The sequence below is a fragment of the Branchiostoma floridae genome, chromosome 13 (assembly GCF_000003815.2).
Source record: "Branchiostoma floridae strain S238N-H82 chromosome 13, Bfl_VNyyK, whole genome shotgun sequence".
In the NCBI taxonomy this organism is placed as follows: domain Eukaryota; kingdom Metazoa; phylum Chordata; class Leptocardii; order Amphioxiformes; family Branchiostomatidae; genus Branchiostoma; species Branchiostoma floridae.
This window is the reverse complement of record NC_049991.1, coordinates 3,237,318-3,258,521: the sequence shown is the minus strand read 5'-3', so window position 1 is coordinate 3,258,521 and position 21,204 is coordinate 3,237,318. Positions and strand designations below refer to the sequence as shown.

Sequence of the window (21,204 nt, the reverse complement as noted above, 5' to 3'; positions counted from 1 at the left end):
AGATTGAATTCGTATTTGAATAGTGTAGTAGGTTAGTAATTATAATAATAATAACGGATACTACTAACTACACTGTATATCAAAACAAGCTATTTTAGTATGTATAAAGAACACAGTCTGTGCATTGTGCTGCAAAGATGTACATGTAAATTTGGCTTGAACTGAGTGTTCAAAGACCTACATCATACATAATACTAACTACTACTACTTGTCTTGTTTTCTTTTTTTAGTATCTATCTGGTGGCACATGTAAAGCTGTGAGCTTGGGACTAAGGCCAAAAGCTCTTGAAAGCCAACAAGCGTTGAATTATTCATCACAGCTTGCGCTTTAAGCCAAGCAGAGAGCAGTATTAGTGATTGGTTAGTTACTACCCCCCCCCCCCCTCTCTAGGAGATGGCGGCTGCGGGTCCCCATTCAAAAGGTCTACGCAACCCCTAACACTGTGCTTGAGAGGGGTTCAAACCTCAGCCCTCTGGATCTAGAAAATTTGACCTCTACGGCGTATGAAGCAATGGGGTCCTTTACCCCATGCACTGCGTTGCCATAACAGACAGCAAGGAGCTAGATTTGAAATGTCAAAACTGACGTCAGCACCAGACTCTCAAACCACTTCTTCCACTGCTGTCTTACACTAGAGGGTTATCATACCAGTTTGAACATACTTACAAGTATGCACTAATGTCAACAGCACATTTTTTTTATAATTCTATATCCAAAGAGCTGGGTGGAATAGTGCCTTTAGAATATGTTGTGGCCAAACCTCTTAGCGGCCAAACTCTTTCGAATGTCAGATAGTGACAGAAAGCCCTTTCTCCTGTTCAGGAATCTGTCAGTATGGCAAAAATTCAGTTCTCCCTATCAAGTATCTTAGTCATATTCTTCCGAAGCTAATTTGTCCCTCTTGACAGTGCACTTGCAAAAGTTCACTAGCAGTGGATGACATATTGCTGCCAAAAAGGTTATAAGGATCCAACTTCGAGTTAAAATTGCTTGTAATTTGTAGCAAAATGGCATTAAATACTATTAACATGGTACAAAGGACTATTGGTACAGACTGATTTTTGGCTTGAACACTGGTTCCAGATAAATGTGTTTGCTTTGAATGTGATCTGTAACTTTGTCCCAGATTGACCTGGTGCATTGTGTAGGTGGAACTGAGATAACTGGTGCAATGGATTATTGCCAAGATATCAATACAAGGATTTTCCTTATAGTTGGCTCAGGGCTCTAGCCAGCTCAATTTTTTTTTCCATCAGCCAATCCCAATCGTCATGAAAACCGCGAAAATGCATTTTCTCTTTGACAATACAAAGTAGTAAATGTTGCCATTTAGACCTTGGAAAAAGGGTTTTAATGAGATTATCGTATGCGAAAGGGTGCCGACACACATTATCAACAATCATAACGATAGCAAAACAAACAGTGTGTGGCTTTCACGGCCGTGGACGGCGTCCCCAAGCCACCTGTAGCTTCCACCAAGGATATTTGTCCGTCAAGGTTGACGGATTGGTTTTAAAATTTTTCCGTCAGACGCAGCGAATTTCCGTCAATTGACGGGAAAATGGACGCTGGCTAGAGCCCTGAGTTGGCTCAATTATTTTCATACCTTTTGGTAAGGTTTGTCTCTTTCAGATAATACCAGTCACTTTGTCGCATATTTCTAGCAGATGGTTTTTCTGCCCAATTTTGCATTCTATCTTCGACATGAAAATAATTCTTCCTCTCATATCAACCAAAATTTTGAGAGGTTGAAAAAACAGACCTCAGATATGTGGCTAAGGAGATATCCTTCCATCCCATATATAATACAGTTATTTTGCATCCACATGTTTTTCTCTGGAAGGGAAGTTATACACATGCAGACTTGAGGGTGTGTAGCCTCAAATTGAGAGCTGATTAAATTGAGTTGTGCCCCTATTGAATATCCCTGCAGTGCACATTCTTACCACCTTATGTCCCTTTTAGTGAAAATTTGCCAGGAACTAAAAAATTGAGACACTCCTCTAGATCTACACTAGCCTGAGTATCATCCTCCGTAGTAACCGCTGGCTCACGACTTTCGCTTGCTAACCACGGATCATCTACACAGCAGCTGTCAACAAAATTCAGTCAGCACTGTCATCTCACATACAGTTAATACTTCCTGACAGACTTTAAGAAGACCAAATCACCACAGCTGTACATGTACATGTCATCTGAATCCATGCAAAACATTTCAAGAATTCAAGAAGGGTTGTCTCTAGGACCCATACTTCGAATGCAAATGAGAATGTTCATCCAACCTATCCAAATGTCTCTATCAGTAGCAAACTTGAGACGTCAGATTGATGAGAATTTTTATAAGCTTGAAATAATAGTCTGAGATCAAATTTAACAATGGAAATCAACAACAACAATGGGCTTCCTAATAATGAGCATGATGGAAAAAAATTCAATGCTGGAGACAGCAATGATTTCAAGACATTTTATCATCTGTGATTTAACCTTTCTTCATTTAACCATCAAAACAAGCTACAATCCGAAATTAGATGAAACAGAACTGAAAAACAGGTTTCTGACTGGAGCACTATTTCCTGGCAACGGAAAACACTGTCAGGTCAGCACTGCGTGATGCCTCATGCTACCTACGAAAACATCTAAGACATTCTAAACAATCCCAGCTGGATAGAATTAGGCTATTAGGTATTTCTTTCATGATGTCTCTGTTGGATGTGATTCATCGAATAATTTCTGCCCTTTCATATAAATATTATTGTTGCTGCAGGTAAAATACACAATAAGTTGCTATGCACGAGATCTAATTGCATTTATGTGCGGGTTGACCTCACCAGAACATTTTGTAAAAACCTCCATGACCTCCTTAACTTTCAAGTTTACAGTTTTAGATCTTCCATTTCACTTGGGTCTATGTGTCGCCTGCTGCTACTGGTGCAGGCTGTAACGTTTTTTTTTAATGGCGATTTCAAAGGGTAATATTATTTGCCGCACACTAGTTTCAATCTCTGCACGGACTGCAAGTGTCTAAACTTTATCAGGCTTGGCATAGAATATTGCCCTAATTTTCATTAAACTTTCAAATTGAATATTTTTCTTTTCAATTTTCCACCGAGCTCAAGATTATGGCTTGGATTTGGACAAGCAGCAACCTGAAATGTTTATGGGCCACCTAGCTAGCATTTGAATGAGGCAACATGGTTCTGAAAAGTATTTTGAAGCCTGCATAACATTATTAACGGGAGGTGCCCCGAGTTCGCCACTGTACCACGAGTTCGCCACTTTAACTTTTTAAAATTTCTTACACTGCACAGGAAAGATTCTGATATTACTTTTGTGGTTATGCGCTCCGTGCCGCACGTCCCACTTTCCATTTTCTTCTCAATGGATCGTCACTTTTGTAGATATGAAGAAGCTTGTGTATGCATATTGTACTTTGGTGTTCCATGCTAAGATTAACCACAAAAGTAATATCAGAATCTTTCCTGTCCAGTGTAAGAAATTTTAAAAAGTTAAAGTGGCAAACTCTGCCGACATGGTACAGTGGCAAACTCGGGGCCCCTCCCGTTACATATTGTCACATAGCCAGGTGACGTCAGCCAATCAGAAGGCTGCATTTCATGTTTCTTGGTTTTGACACCGTAACACATTGAATTGTCGTGAGCCAGTTGTCAAATGAATTTCCAGGTGTCAAAATTTTGAAAAATTGACCAATCAGAATGAGGGATACAAATGCAGTCAGGGTCGGATCTAAAATGGCGTCGCTGTTCAAACGTGTCAGATGTGAAGAATTTGAATAAAACCAGCAGTTTGGGCTTGATATGCAGAGACTAAGTGGTATGATTATGTCACTTGCAATACATGTAAGGGGGTTGAAAGGCAGGGAGAGTAACAGTCTGGCTGACCTAGCAAAGAAAAAAGGCAAAACAAACAAAATCTGTGACTCCAAAGTGAGCAAATGTGCCATCAGAACTTGTCCCAGCCAAGCATGCATATCTATTATGAAAATGTCTATTATGATAATAAGATTAATGACTGGAACTTTCCTTCAGTGTATATGGTGCCATAATCCATAGATCTTGGTTACTATAACCACTTCATAAACGGCTGAGCTTTAACCATTGAATTATAACTTACCGAAGGAGGTGGCGTCCGGTTGTCCCTCATTAAAGGCTCTCTCTCACCACGATCACCACCTCGCAAGTAGTGGTCCCTATTCAACAACATAGAAAATGTTCTAGTTAAACAATGTATTTCATATCAGTTGGCAAGGCGGGCAATTCAAGAACAAGAGAGTGGAATACACAACATAGTTAAGAAGTAGCAAGTTGGTCTTGTGGTTGGGATTGTTGACTTAAAATCTAAAGGTTCAGGGTTCAAATCCCTATAGTAGGCCACTATATAATGTTATGCCCTTTGGAATTTCCTCACTGAAAACCTGCCATACATGTACACTGTACCCAAGCTGTGCAATAAATAAAGAAAGAAAGACAGGTGAAAATGAGTACCTAGCTTGACCTCTCAGATGTAAGGTCATGTTAGCGTCAGCTATAGTCTATTAGAGAAGTTCAACTTCTTTTCACTTGAATGTTTGAAATGGTGAAAATGTAGGACTGTATGGGTTTAGCTATGGTCGGTTTGTCAAAATGCATGAAGAATATAGATTTATCAGTGCTACTCAATTGCGTCTAAAATGAGTCTAAGGTGACCTGCAGTTTGGTTCTGGTGATTGACAGCTTTAGCTTGTTGACGTGTGACAGCAGCTTTGAAGAGTATCATGCTATTTTGCTGGGAAAGGAATAGTAACAGTTGTGTGAAAAATTAGCATTGTGCTTTAACAAAACTGGGACAGCACATCCTCCTACACAGGGACACCCAACAGCAAAACCACCTGTCTGGATGTACCCTGCTTTCTCAACTGTCACCCTTAGTTCCTGACCATCAATGAGCTTACCCTTGTATCTGTTAGACCCCTTTTCAAAACTGAAAGGCCTATTATCTGATTGGCTGACAGCTGCTTTGGGGGGGGGGGGAGGTCCAAGGAACTAAGAGTGACGGTTAAGAAAGGAGAGTACATCCAGACAGGCGATTTGCTGTTGGATGTCCCAGTGTGTAGGAGGATGGGACAGCAGAGAAGTGCTAAGAGAGACATACCATCGTCCTCTCTGTATATCTGCTTGTAGTGTGCTGAAAAAAGGGGATAGCTTTGGTTATGACAGATCAGGGCTCGAAATACCACCTGCATATGCAGGTTAGTGCAGGTAAAATTGGAGCTGTGCAGGTATTTCTGGTGTCTACCTGCACCTAACCTGCACTGGTCCATGTACTGGGTTTTATACATTATGTATCCTATGATTTAGGTGTATATGGATTGTTATTAGCAGCATTGACTGTTACTACCTGTTAAGTGTGAAAGAAAAATAGCAATGGTTCCTGAACCATTTTAGTATGATCCATATTTCCTGAATTCAGAGTGGTGCAGGTAAAATTTGTTTGGTGAAGGTAATTTTCAATGTTAACTGCACCAGTGCAGGTATGCAGAAAAAAGTATTTCGAGCCCTGCAGATGAGAGAGGTCACACAAACGTAGAGGAAGGGTATGTGAACAGGAAGTCTGTGTGTCTGACAGGTGTTAATCCCGAAATATGTTACGTAGTACATTGAACTAACTTAGTTAAACATAAGTTAAGGTATCCTCACAGGCTAAATTGGCAATTAGTGGGGTCATGTGGCATAAGGGCAGGATGTCTGGCCCACAACCTAGAGGTCTTGGGTTTGATTCCATTGATCATCATAATCTAACCGACGAGGCAGCACGCCACTGGATATGGAGTTGGTGCGACAAGATATGATGTATGATGATGATTTAACCGATCTTAACTCCTACATAATGTAGAAAAATTACCCAAAACAGTCAATTTTCTTACAATTATTGCACATCCCTACATAAATGTAGAAAAATGACCAAAAAAAGTCATTTCTTACAATACATCCCGTTACATACGGTTAATGTAGAAAAATGACCAAAAACAGTCATTCTCACATTACATCCCTTAACATCTGACTAGTACTGGACAAACAGTTAGACCAGTGAACTTACAGTGGTCCCTGAGAGGTCCTGTTCATGGTGGGGGTCATGCCACTTGGAGGGAGGAACGGATCTTCTTCATCAATCTCTATGTACTGTTTCCTGCAAAACAACCGTAGCCAAATATTGTAAGTTGAAATATGCAGTCAAACAAGGATAGCAGTTGTGTACAACAAATTAAAAACGTGAGATACAACAATGCAAAATTAATGAGTGTACTAACATATTTACCATACAAAAGATTTGACGTCTCATGACATCTTCCTGTCACTCTGGCAAGTCTTATCATCTTCCCACTCACTTCCTGCCAATCAATCTACTGATTATATAATTATATTAAAAAGTGTATTCAAATAAATATGAACATGTGCAGTGCAACAGATATGCCAACAGCAAAGCCTTCATACATATGCAGACAATATCCTCTCAGCTATTCTTTACCTTAAGGCTTTATTTGACCTTTACTGCTAAATCCCACGGTCTTCAGGAAAATAAAGATTAAAGACAAGTCCTGGGAAACCCAAAGCCATTCAGGAGCATTATCACCAGGTGCTGACATTTTCCATGTGCACACACAGAGGTGACATAACATGTGCAGGGCTCGAAATACTACCTGCATATTCATGGTTAGTGCAGGTAAAATTGGAGCTGTGCAGGTATTTCTGATGTCTACCTGCACCTAACCTGCACTCTGATCCATGTACTGGTTTTATACATAAATGTCCTATGATGTAGGTGTATATGAATTGTAATTAGCTGCATTGACTGTTACCACCTATAAAGTATAATTTAAGGCAAAGAATAGCAATCATTATGGTTCCTGAACAATTTTGGTATGATCCATACTTCCTACATTCTGAGTGGTGCAGGTAAAATTTGTCTGGTGTAGATAATTTTCAATGTTACCTGCACCAGTGCAGGTATGAAGAAAAAAACGTATTTCGAGCCCTGATGTATTTGGCATATACAGTTACACCTCTGTCTGACATTAAAGAAGACTTTTATAGACTAAAGTGCATTTCATTTTCATCCAGCTGATACATACAAAAATCTTTAAGCTTCGATGGAGCTTCCAAGAAGCCAGGTTATTATATAGTGCTGCCTATCATAATTCAATTATAGAATTTACTTTTTATATAAAGGTTTGGTCTTGGATATTTATGTAAGTCCATGAGATAAAAATAGTTTGCTAATAGAAAAAATCAACCCTGATCCATTAACAGCTTAACCCTTAGAGGACACGTGGGACCGCGTAGCGCAGTGAGACCGTGTTCGCCCCGTAACCGAGAGGTTGCGGGTTCGAATCCGCCTGCCGTGTTACCGATCTTGTGCCCTTGGGAAAGGCACTTTACACGGCTTTCCTCACTATACTCAGGTGAAAATGAGTACCTAGCTTCGGCTCACGGTGATTTACATCATTCACCCGGACAGGAGACCTGGCGCATATGAAAGGGTACACATGTATGTCACCCCGTAAGGGGTGGTTTAACCCCGTTGTGTGTAAACATGTGCGAACATGTACGATCACGTCGACCGATGATGTATGTTCGTCTGTATCTCTGTGGATCTGCCGCTACCAGCCCAAAGCTGCCTAGGCAGATCCGTGTAATGAGTTATATCATTGGCAAATAAATAAAATAAAAATAATAAATAAAAAGTAAAAAATCTGAGGTTGTTACAAGAAGTACATGTAAAATGTGGAAATCACACAACGTCAACGGCCTTCACACTGTTAGGGGATTTGTACTACGTACCGGTATGGCTTCATATACAAATCATAACCACTATTATTTCAGGTAAAATTACACATTTTTGGAAAGATAAGGTCATGCAAAATGAAAATAAAACAAAGACGAAGATAATCCATGAATGATATTTGAAAATGTTAACTCCATAAAGTTGATACAATATCTATCATCTGTTAATTCCAAATTGCATCAAAAATATTTTTACAAAATGTATAGACAGAAATGTCCCCACATCTTAGAATGTTACATGCACTTTTAAATACGAGGCCAAAACATGGCTAAATTACAGCTTTCATCGCTTTTAAATGCATTAAATCATCATGTACAAGGCCTATAACCTGAATGGCAAAATGAATAAGAATGATATAATCTGCACAGTCATTAAGATTCAATCTACTTGACATTTTACCCATCAAATGGCTAAGTCACTTAACATTTGTCATCATTTTACTGAATGCAAACACTCAAAGAGTAGAGCAAAAAAGGGACCCAACTGAATAGCAAAATACAACCTTTAAGGAACATAAAAGGCGCAAAATGTGAAGAAATAAAATAACAAAAGAGCGCATCATGAGGGCATAAGCTTCTGAAAACGCTGTAGACTGTGATGTTTGAACATCAAAATCATCTTATAGAATTTCATAAAAAAAATCAGTACATCATCCTGGGAACAATTAGTCCAACACAAGCTCTTTGAAATCTTTCCAAATCCCTCAACTGCAGCTGCCTTCTTTTATGTTAACTTAGCGATGCCAAATGGCCTAGCGGACGAATGATCACGAGGTCATCAGTTAGATTCAGGTCGTTCCTGGCTATACACTGTGTCTGTAGGAACGGCAATTTAATGACTTTCTTCACTCCACCCAGGTGTTAGGATGGGTACTACCTGATTTGGGCTGGGAAGGTAATATAAAGTAAGGTGGAAGGAGAGAGATGGGCTCCGCCTTCCAATACCATGTCCTAGACATACTGGAAATGCGGAAACTTTCACAGTGGTTTAATGTTCGTGATTTTCACGGTGGCCACTTAACGCAAACTTAAAACCAGCGCATGGTGCTTCTGCGACCTTAAAACCACCTAGAAAAGTCCTTTTCCCCACAACCGCAAAATTAAATCCCAGCGAACCTAAATGCATTTACAGTATTGGATAACAACCTACTGCCCCTATAAAGTATATGGCCTCCTTTGGTCAATATTGACCATGATGATAAAATCCTAGCAGATCCATAGCAGCCCTACAGCCTGAACTGTGGCTAAACAGTCCTATATGAAAATGTCACACTCTGCCACATAGGGCTCATCTGTAAGCTGACTCACGTCTGTTGCAGAGTTCTGCCCCTACAACCTCAAAAAGGCTTAATTGGACTCCGTTTATCTTTACCTTCATCTTAAATGTAAACTCATTGAAAAGCCTTATCATTGGTAACTTTAGTTAATAGTTTATTAATTTCAAGACACAGAGTATATATTCTTGTACGTAGCAATATCTCTCATATCAAAGTTTGTATGATTCAAATCAGTTTCCTACCTCCTGCCAAGTCGTTGCCATGCCAACGATGCCAGTACCATGGAAACGGTAAACAGCAGTCCAACAGCCAATGAGGAGACTAGCATGTAGGCCACTCCCTCCCTGTGGAAGCAAAATCAATTAATTAATCAATCAATCAATCAATCAGTCCATTAATCAATCAAGCAGGCAAGCAAGTATTCAATCAAATGATATCATTCTACACGCTGATTTAAATTTTGAACACCATAGTACATATGCCACTTAGGGTCATACATTATTTATACATGACTGTATACTAGGTATGAATTCAAGGGTACGAATGCTACATAGACTAAAAACAAAACTTGATAATCTTCCATTGAATTCCATATATTTGAGTTAGACATTTTTGTACAGTCATATAGCTGTCTAAACTGTCGTTTTTATTGACCTTGAATAAAGCTTGATACATGCATTACATGCTAAGGCATGTTCACACTAAGTTCGAATGAGGTCTGTTTTTTGTTAAGGTGACATGTTTTTGTGACATGCACTTTAAAGTCTAGGACCGACAAAGTCGTTTTTTTTTATTCCATAACCTGGTGGCTCAAAATAAAAACAGTTTTTCCCCACAAACTTAACTTAAACCACCTGTCTATAACCTTTAAGCTTCTTGCATAAACCAAAAAGAACAGAACTCATTATAACGACTTTACACACAGGTGTCAAATATGAAAGAAAATTATGAATTTTTAATGATTCCCTGCAAGGCACTAACAAATGACTCCATAATGAGAGTGTGTACAATGTAAAATTTGCCACAAGCCTCGTACAAAAGGGGCACTTCAAGACTTCACATGTCACAAAGGCAGACTGTATAAAAGCAAGACAGAATCTTCCAAGGGGTTCACATGTATTCAACATTTGTATGTGGAGTGCCCATTAAACATTAATAGGCATGGGCATGGCAATGGTTCAACTTCAGTTCAGTATCTGCTCTTTGGGAAACTATGTTGGACAAATGCCAAACTAGGAATAACTCATTGCTCATATTTTGAAGAGCACACTAGGTCATAAAAACATATTGAAAACAAAAGTGGCAAGAAACCCCAAATATCACTGTGACATTATCAAAGAAAGATTTCAAGTTTTAACGTTGCAATTTTTTCGGATAAGAAATTCAACTTTAAGCCCCTTAGCAGAACACCTTTTACACCCATTCTTGTATTCAATCCCTCCACCAATAAAAGCAACAATTTAAACCATTTCCCAACTGAGTTGTCATGCATACGACTTGGTTGCAAAGAGAAGTAGAGACGGAAGCACAGCTGTTATACTGTTACGGACACTTCAAGGATATCCATAACCAAATCGAGACAAATTGGTTTAAATCTGTGACATTTGATCGTGCCAAATCGGTGGAAAATTGAAACGTTTGATCAGAACAAGTTGGGTGCAACAATTGGGCCGCAATACACCATATGATCATGATGTACAATATTTAATGTACCATCCAAAATTTTACAGAGTGTCGCCTGATGCAAAACGAAAATGCAACAAAATCATGTTGCAAATGATACAAAAATTGACCAGCATAGGGAATCACAGAGCAAACTGTGCCAATGCGTGGAAACTATTTAACAAGAGCACCCTTAGCAGGGAGAAGTTACATCGTATGTTCTGTTTGTGATAATGTCACTGGAAAGACGATGATATAGAACAAGGTACATTATACTCACAGTGCATCATAGCAGACGGCATTCAAGGCATCAACATATTCCTGAAAGTTTAGAGAAAAATATATGAGTTTTTAATACTTATATACAGTATTAGAAAGTGGCAAGTGAAAATGTCATTGCATAGGTCAACAAGACAGTGTAAAAAGCATAATAATAGTTTATGTAAACATGCCATTGCTGATGAAAAATGATATGGCAGGCCACAAGAAATGTACATGTATGAGGGACTATGAATGAAGAATAAAATTATTGTTTATTAATACACCGGTTCCATCACACAGAATAATTCTACACAAAGTGTAAAAAAACTGTTTGTGTGCTCAGGTGTCTTAATCAACAATGTTGATGCACCTGGTTCTATAGAATATTGATGATGAAAGCTCTATGTATATGAATGAATCAAGACCAATTATCTCTAATATGTGGAGTGAAAACTGCATGGGTGACAATTACTAAAATTAATGATACTGATAGCTAGTGACTTGTAAGAAGAAGCACACTCTTATTATTTATATTATATTATATAACGGCTCAAAATACATTTTTCTACATACCTGCACTGGTGCAGGTGGCATTGAAATTACCTGCACCAGACAAATTTTACCTGCACCACTCTGAATTTAGGAAGTATGGATCATACTAAAATTGTTGAGGAACCATTGATATTTTCTGTCTTACATTTAATACTAGGTGGTAACAGTCAATGCAGCTAATAAATATTTAAATACACCTATACATCTTGGGACATTTATACTATAAAACACAGTATATAGACCAGTGCAGGTTAGGTGCAGGTAGACATCAGAAATACCTGCACAGCTCCAATTTTACTTGCACTAACCTGCATAAATTATGAAGGTGGTATTTTGAGCCATGTATGACCTCGTAATGCTAATGAGACAAAATCCCATTGAAAGGTTCATGCATTTCTTTATCAACTAACAGAAGTATGCTCCTAATATCAGTATATGACTGACAGTGTACATCTTTCATTAAATTTTATCAAATTAAAAGGGTTTATACCATTTTCAAGCAACTAGCAACAGAGTGTTTATATGCCTGACAAAATGTCTCAACCTAGGGCATCCTCCATTATGTTAATAAACATTTTGAACTTAAAAGTTACAAAATGTAAGTACATATAGAATGTTAAGTGCTGGTGTCCGAGTGGACCCCAAATGTTTGCGTTTAAGGACTAGCATATTCACCTTTAACATTATTGATAGCATTTTGATCTTTAATAATTAGATCACTCATATGACAGAAAGAACTCTTTTATCACAATCATTACTTCTTTCAAAATGTTTGAAGCAAGACTTCAAGCATCTATGGTCAAATTCTGTGCTTTAACTTAAATTTCAAAGGGTCTCATGTCCGTGTTTGTTTCGATCTCTGATTAGAAGATGCAAGGGCTATTAGTTCCACTCCAAAAAGGTCTTTGATGTGCTTTTTTCCTTTTCTGAATGGTAATCACGACAAACGATGCAAACTACCTGCATGTGGCACGATAGATTTACATCAAAAGCCTCCCAAGAGGGTCGCTTTCTTTGAACCAACAAAGCGCTCCTGACTGAAAAATTATGTAAGAGTGTCAGGTCATGTATAAACAAAGTGCAGGGCACGAAATACTTTTTCGGTAACTTTTGAAATTTAACCTGCACCAGAGAAATGTGACCTGCACCATTCAAATATACCCCAAAAGTGGATAAAACAAACTTACTAAGCACTATCAGGCTGAGCGTGCTATTCGATGCAGCACCGGTACATATTCTCAAATTTTATCTTTAAAATTCACAATGAAAGCTAATCACACTGGGAGCTGTAACCGTTCATCTGCCATCTTCTCCATGAAAAATGGAGAATTAGATATAGTTTTGGGTGTGTCTGTCTGTGTGTGTGTCTGTGTGTTTGTTTGTGTTTCCAGATATTTGTGGTCTGCATAACGTTTTTGGAAAGTCAATCAATGTTCCAAGAAAGACAATTAAACAAAATTTGGTTAATAAGCTAGCACTCTTTCTTGGAAACTCAATCAAGTTTCCAGGGAAGAAAAGTAAACAAAATTGGGATAATATTAGATAGCACACTTTCTTGGAAAGTCAATATTACAGGGAAAAAAATTAAACAAAATTTGAATGATAAGCTAACACAAATTCTTGGAAAGTCAATCAATGTTCCATGGAATAAAATTAAACAAAATTGGGATGATATTATTTTTTAGCCAGCACACTTTCTTGGAAAGTCAATTAATATTACAGGGAGGAAAAGCCAATCAAAAAATTTGGACGACAACCTAGCACACATTCTTGGAAAGTCCAAAAATACAACCAAGTTTTCAGGGAAGAAAAGCCAATAATCAATCAAGGATGAAGTAATTGTAGCGAGATCAGCAGGCTGAGGTCAATGATGTGCAACGTCAAAGTTTGAAGATTGGTTTCGTACCCACATAATGTCGTCACACCAATTTAGGCCACACCAATTTTATTTCTTGTTTCTCAAATTTTTTCAGAAAAAAAATTGGGTCGGTCGGTCGAAATTTTTTTTTACAAATTTACAAAAAAATGTTAAAAAGTCGGAGGTAGGAGACATCGCACAGGAAAACCTAAACTTTCAACATTATGGGGTCCCTGATAGCACAGTCCAAAGTTTGAAGAAAAATGATAAACGTACCGTCCAAAATAGGCATGTACAGCTACTGGAATTTGAAGCCCATAGTTACAGTAATTTAAGAAAGGAGAAGCAGTGAAATTTTGTCAACACGAGGTGTGGCCATCAATTTGAAAAGTTTTTGTTTTTCATCAAATTGGAAAAAATAGGGTCGGGAAATCCGAGAAACAAATAACAAATAAAATTGGTGTGGCCTTATCTGCCTCATGTGACCCCCTTTCAAACTTGATAGATTTCTATAGCTACATGTGTGTACATAGACGAGTTTCTAACACCCCATTTGACTGCACTGCAACAGTTGAACAACCAAACTTCACAGATTGCTTGACGAATTTCGAGAAAAACGAGATAAAGAACATTTTTTGTTCTATTGTCTTTTAAATGATAATTTTACATGTCACATCATAATCCAAATATGAAATCAAGGTTCACACAAATGCAAGTTTGGTCACTAAAGGAGGTATTTCACTGAAGCAGCGGCGTGTTATTGGCATTGTCGCTGAGGCTGACCCAATTGCAAAAATTAATGCTCGACGAATTTCATTATATATAAAGAGACAAATTCCTTCCTGTTTTGTGTGCTTTGTTGTCTATCAAGTCATACTCTATATGTTCTGCTTGATATGCACATTATAATTTGTTCAGGGTAACACTTAAGGGTTAATGATCCGCCCCGAGGTGTATATGGTGTCATAATGCCTGGTCCTTTGCTATAGCCACCGAATAAAACACAGTGACGACAGCAATGTGCCGTAAAATAATAAGCGATGGTGGTCGTCTATTGGAAAGAGGGCCTAAATAGCATAAGGAATAGTTACTGTACATTAAACTGTATACTATTGCAATTGGCAACAAACCACAATATGGTTCAGGGCTGTACAAATTTTAGCTTTTAGTAACTTGAGAAAAACAAGCTGTTAGACAAAAGATGTAAAAACAAAACATAACCAAATATCTGCTTGGAGAAAACCCACAATATAATGTCCTGACTTCCATGAAAAAGCGGGCGTTTTTTGAAATACCACATTATCTATAACAGCTATTACTAACATTAAGAACAACAAAAAACATTATCCCCTGCACACTTATATAACAGACTGATGACAGATGCATGGGGCTGTGTTCACAATGTACAATGATGTACAATGTAGCTGTGAACACAAACTCATATTAAACTTTCTTCAAGGTTACAACACTATGAACTTACAACTTAAAGTACAATGTACAGACATGTACCTTCAGGGCAATTTACATAACGGTTACCTTAGAGTACATTATACAGACAAAAGGGCAAAGCAATTGGGTCATCAAATTCCACAGAGTGGTCACCAGTGACGTACAATGATTACGGCCGCCCACGTACAAATGCATGGTCATCAGGAAAGCCTTCTCCTACAGGGTCATGGCAGCCTTTGGTGAGGGCAAGGAGGTTGAAAAAAACTTCGGCAAGGAGGTCGAAAAAGGAAGTTTTTTTCGACCTCCTTGCAATTGGTGAGGGCATCTACAAAATACGCGTGGCCCAAATTTGGGAGTGATTCGATACATGTACAGATGACGTATGCAGAGAGCTCGTTTACTGACATGTGAGAAAAAATATCACAACCAAGACACACGGTTGAAAAGTTAGAAATTTCAGAAAGCGATCAAGGACAATTACACACCCTTTTCAATGCAGACTATCATTATCAGTCAGCCATACATTTCTACGTAGGTCACGATTGGTAGAACTATATGTACTAGAAACAACAAAAAATAAGAACATCTTGCTTTGACTTTGGCAAGCACAAGAAGGCTGAAATAATTCTTGGAAATACAGCCTTTACGACATAAGTGAATATATATATAACACTGTGACAGTCGTGTCAATTATTTTTAACAACTTAAACGAAGCTGCCAGCTGGTAAACCAGATATTCAATGTACTATTCATATACATGTAGTATTACATGAAAGCTACTAGTTTCAACTTGAAGTTGGTTGCTATAAAAATAAACCTTAACACAGCTGTTAGCTTGACATTCAATTACCAGGGCAAATAAATATTCATAATTGGCATCAATCACAAGTAAACTTTCTGCATAAAAACAGCATTGCCACCCACATACAATTATAATAGTCGTCACAATGTATGATAATTACCAAAAAGGCTGTCTATCATTAATGCCTTGGGTATTATTCATATTTAGGCATCTCTTCTGACGGGCAAATTTTCAGCCATAATCGTCAGAAAACCTTGACAACTGATTGTTTCCCAAATTACCAAATTTGTCAGCAAATTGTACATTTGGTTTACTTGGCAACAAATTGATCATGAAAGAAAACCTTTGAGAAATATTAAAAGGTTGTTTCAGAATTACTGAAAAACTACCATTTAAAATAAGACATCTCTCAACTTACTGTGAATTCATTTACCTTTGCAGCATATAACGCAAGATATTAATAAAAACAGATGCCATTGAACCAAGCAAAGTCTACCAGCAAAAGTTACCCCTCAAAATGCAGGAAATTCAGCATTTCAGAGGGTATAGATTTCAAAATGCCCTGGACCCCTCTAGGGTCATTGGGCCTTTGCTGCTTGACAGGGCTTCCAAGTTCAAAATCCAGGGGATGGAAAAAAATTCCAAACTGGCTAGAACACTGGAATGTTTGAAGTATGTTAAGCAGATAATTTCACCATTTAAAAGTTGCCAACATGTCACCAACGTGTCATCAAAAGGGGTGAACTTGTAGAGGGGTCTGGGGGCATCCTCCCCCTGAACATTTTAGTCTAACCCTCAGAAACATTATTTCCTGCATTCTCAGGGCTAAATTTAATGAAGTATATATATAGCCAACGTCTTTTTTTTAACCTCTGCTACAAAACAGCAGAAAATTCCCCTATGCTGGATGAAACACATACAGCTCAAATGACAGCATAAGGGATCCAAAAGTGCATAGGGCCGCCTGATATGTAAATACATTTTTGTCACTGTTGACAACCTACAACAAGCAATGATCTACAGAGATGCATGGTATGCCATCACAACTCCAGACTGGATGGATTCGACTTAAGCAAGTACTAGTAACATGTTTACCTGTCCTAACAATAATCATGGACTGTAAGTAGCAGAATGGAGATGATTTTTTAAAAAAGAAATGAGCAAACAAAAAAACTCAAAAACAAGGTTGAACTTCACACACTGTCAATTGTCTGACACTATATTTCAGTTCAGTTCAGTTCATCCTCTTTTTGGAGGTGACACCTGTGTCTCCACTCGTTTCTGTCCAGCATTACTGATCGGAGTTCGTTGGCCTCCAGACCTGTTTCCTCAAGCATCAGCTTCCTGAGTGTGGCCGAAGGGCGGCCACGCCTGCGCGGCTCGTTTGGCTCCCAGAGCAAGACCTGACCTGCCATTTCCTCATGGCGTACCACGTGTCCTGCCAGACGCAGTCTTTGGCTGCGGACAACAGCCGATACTTGCGGCAGGGGACCATAAGTTCTTTGTTGGAGATGTGGCTCCTCCAAGAAACATCAAGGGCAGCACGAAGCATTTGACGACCTCTAAATCCAGACAAAACACGCTAGCTGCTAATGGCACTGGCTTCTGACAATCTTAAGCTCTTTCAGGGTCATTTTGGAAGGCAAAGATTCAACCATCACATTTACTTTAAGGTCAGCTGTCAGTTAAATATATCATTTTTCCACTTAGATTTCACAGGCCTTGACACTGCTTTTGGATGGTTTAAGGACAAAACAGTTTAGGGCAGATTTTCACAGAAAGTGAGGATGTGACATTCCGAGTGCAGCCATTTTGTTGGTATGGGTCAAGTCACTGTGACCTGAAGTGAAAATTGCTGAAAAATCAGCAAATTTGACACAATAGTTTGTTGCCAAAAGGTGCAGATCAGTGATACACCTGCTTCATTGCAAATGGAACAATGATTATCATTGTATTATGTGATAGCTGCAAAACAATGGAAATGCTAGACTAAGTGCCTGTTCATGTGTATTGATGAGTTTTTAGCAGAAAAGTATAACTGTAATGAGTGTAAATGCATTTAATTTTGCGGAGATTCAATTTCACGGGTATTTAATTTCACGTTAGCAGGAAAATGACGTTTTCACGGTGGTTTTATAAGTTCGCGGTAGTACCATATACAGTAGTCTAAAACTATAATGAAAAAACTGCCAAGTTCAACATACAACCACTGAAAGAGCTTATTTTTTCACTGGATGTCATTGTCATCAGCAGAGAGGCATTATCTAATCTGCATTTCTGCATTTACAGTCAAATATAAACTGCAAAAGTCTGCATTTGACAACTTTTTAGTAGACTATTTGAATGGAATACAAAATGCAGATTAGATATGCCACTCTGCTGATAACAATGACATCCAGTGAAAAAATAACCTCTTTCAAGGTCTACTTGGTAAGAACGATCCAATTATCATTGCAACCATTGCTTTTATTACAAGGTCAGCTACATATTAGATTTCACAGGCCTTTGGATTTATATAAGACCAAACAATTACAAGAATTCCCACTGGCATTCGAGGCAACAAATGTCACATATGACTTTCAAACAGTCAGATGAGTGCAGATGAACAGCAGGGCTTGAAACACTTTTTCCGCATACCTGCACTGGTGCAGTTAACATTGAAAATTACCTGCACCAGACAAATTTTACCTGCACCACTATGAATTTAGGAAGTACGGATCATTCTAAAATTGTTCAGGAACCATTGCTATTTTTTTTCTTTTATACTTTATAGGTGGTAACAGTCAATGCAGCTAACAACAATCCATATACACCTACATCATAGGACATTTACAATTTAATGTATGTATAAACCCAGTACATGGAACAGTGCAGGTTGGGTGCAGGTAGACACCAGAAATACAAAATGTACCTACACAGCTCCAATTTCACCTGCACTAACCTGCATATGCAGGTGGTATTTTGAGCCCTGTACGACCAAACAATTAAGGTTTTAAGTTTTCTGAGGATACGGCTACAAGAATTCTCACTGGCATTCAAGTCAACAAATGTCAAATATGACTTTCAAACAGTGCATATGAATTGTAACTGTTACATTATAATGCCAAATTGAATGTTTTACTGTCATTTACTTTGTCCTTTGTCAAACTCAATGCTTGACATGAAGTGTAATGCTTTTTTGATAGCTGATAGGCTTGTTGCAATGGAGCTTTACTAGGGCTTTGTCCTTACTGAATGCTTGCAGGGAATTAACTTCGTTGTAGGGGGAAAACGTTAATGAGAGAGTTTTGGGTTTAAGGTTGTAGTGAAGATGTCACCAGAAAGAATTATACAAACATAAAACCACCGTGAACAATCCAGTATACCCCCCCCCCCCAACTTTATGCCTCCATCCAAAATGACAAAATTTAATGAAATGAGTGAGTGAGTGCTCAGTGCTAAGGCCACACCAATTTTTTTTTTTGCTTCTCGGATTTCCTGATCCTATTTTTTTCCGATTTGAAAGAGAACAAAAACATTTCAAATTGATCATGTTGACAAAATTTCACAGCCTCTCCTTTTTCAAATTAACTATGCGCCACAAATTCCAGGTATTTATCATTTTTCTTCAAACTGTGCTATCAGGGACCCCTAAATGTTGAAATGTTATTATTTCTGTTGTGTAACTTGAGTATGCCCCTCGATCTCTGCTATCCCTGACTTTTTCTACAGTATAAGAAAACTTTTTTTCACCGACCCAATTCTTTTCACACATGCAATGCTCTTGACCCACTACATCATTGCAGTGGTCTGGACTTGGAAAAACAATTCTAATCATAAAACAAATGTATTCGAACCAATTCTGCCTGCAAAGGAAAAAAAACAGCGCACTTCAAGTGAACTCAAGTGACTGAAAGACCTTGAATCCCTCCCTGTCTTCAAAACACGATCATGTAAACAGCTCAAGGGCGATGCTAACCTTTCTGTGATAACCTGATAAAGCATTAAAGCATCAGTTGGCCATCGGCAAAGCTTGTTATTTCTAATGATGAAGAGAGAGAGGGAAGGTGATCTGAGTTTTTCAAAGACACAAATGAAAGGGTGTTTGAATGCAATCAATCATGTGTTAGAGTGCTAATACTTTGCCTTTGGGAGGTCGCAGGTGCAAATCTACAAAAGGCCACGCCCGGTCATACCAAAGAGTTTAGAAACACAACGGTACGTACTAAATTGCTCTCTCTGCACTCTGCCTTGTGTAATTACTAATTACCTTTGCCATGAAGGTTATCTTTTTGGTAGCATTTGTGAGTGTGTGAGTTGTGTGTATGTGTGTGTGTTCGTTGAAGACCACCATAATTCGAGAACGCCTGCATGGATTGAAAATGTTACAGTTACTGTTTTAATATTTGATATATGAGTATTTCTTGATGAGACCTGGAAACGATTAGCGTTTGGGCCCCCTAGCAGCTTGTTATGCGACTGCAGCCAAACTTCCAGGTTGGATATCTCTGGACATGCTGTGGTCATGATTTTTGATTAATAGGTAGATAGCTCATGGAAAAGTGGTGTACATTTAGGTTTTGGCCCCTTGGCGGTTTGTTTTGGAACTGGTTTTAATTAGTGTCAGACTTGGCAGATTGTTGTTTTTTGGTATGTTAATGTATTGAATTGTGACAGACATTTTGCAGTGTATTGTAGTTGAACACACACCACTATACTACTGGAGGACACTAAAAGTAAAAAGCCCCCTAGCCTGCTAGTGTGGCCCAAGGGCTAAGGAAATGGAAATGGGCACCGCCCTGTACACCAGAAGGTGTGGGAAAGAGAATTTTAACCACGACGAGATGTTAAAAACAATCTTTATTGATGCAACAAAAGTACAGTGTGACTTTCTTATTATTCTACATTAATTTTGGATATAGAGGTGCAGAAAGCTGGAATGCACTCCCACTAGATGTGAAATCTGCATCATCCACACAATCATCATGTGAAACATTGTGCAAGAAAATTAAGCGACCTCTGACCTCCCTCCCCTTATTGACTTGTCACAGATATGACATGGAACATGAGTAAGGACTTCATTTTTTTTAAACGATATGTTGTACTATGTAAATACTGTATTGTATGACGATTGTATGTATTATTTGTATGTGTACGTATTATTTGTATGGGTGTATGTACTATTTGTATGTGCCTCTATGAAAAGCAGTGTTAGTCACTGATGAGAGCTTACCCTGGTAAAAGAGCACACTCAGAAATAAATAGATAAATAAATGGAGAAACAAAGACCTCACCTCGTTCAGTTTTTGACATCGGACCAGGGCTACCAATTCGTCAAAGCTTGACTCTGTTGTATTCAGCTTTCCTCCTATTTCTGTGATAATTTCCTTTGAAAAAAAATAACAATAGACATCATTAAGTACATTTTGAAATCATTAGATTCCTGATTGTAAATAATACTCAAATTGGAACATAATTGGTTCTTTCCAAACAATTTTTTTCAATTCAAACTTTTGGTAAACTTT

At 38.3% G+C, this 21,204-nt stretch overlaps 1 protein-coding gene across 2 annotated transcripts in view; it reads right to left on the bottom strand.

The window, feature by feature from the left end:
• Positions 1-21,204, bottom strand: part of LOC118428904 (protein tweety homolog 1-like) — a 60,187-nt gene that overhangs the window by 18,203 nt on the left and 20,780 nt on the right. The window contains exons 11-16 of one of the 2 annotated variants that reach the window (XM_035839187.1): positions 20,974-21,066; positions 11,059-11,099; positions 9,359-9,460; positions 6,095-6,184; positions 5,150-5,182; positions 4,133-4,208 (exon numbers count right to left, since the gene is read on the bottom strand). In XM_035839187.1, the coding sequence (XP_035695080.1) occupies positions 4,133-4,208; positions 5,150-5,182; positions 6,095-6,184; positions 9,359-9,460; positions 11,059-11,099; positions 20,974-21,066 (435 nt within the window). The remainder of the gene's footprint in view (positions 1-4,132; positions 4,209-5,149; positions 5,183-6,094; positions 6,185-9,358; positions 9,461-11,058; positions 11,100-20,973; positions 21,067-21,204) is intronic. The other variant, XM_035839188.1, reaches the window with a different exon arrangement.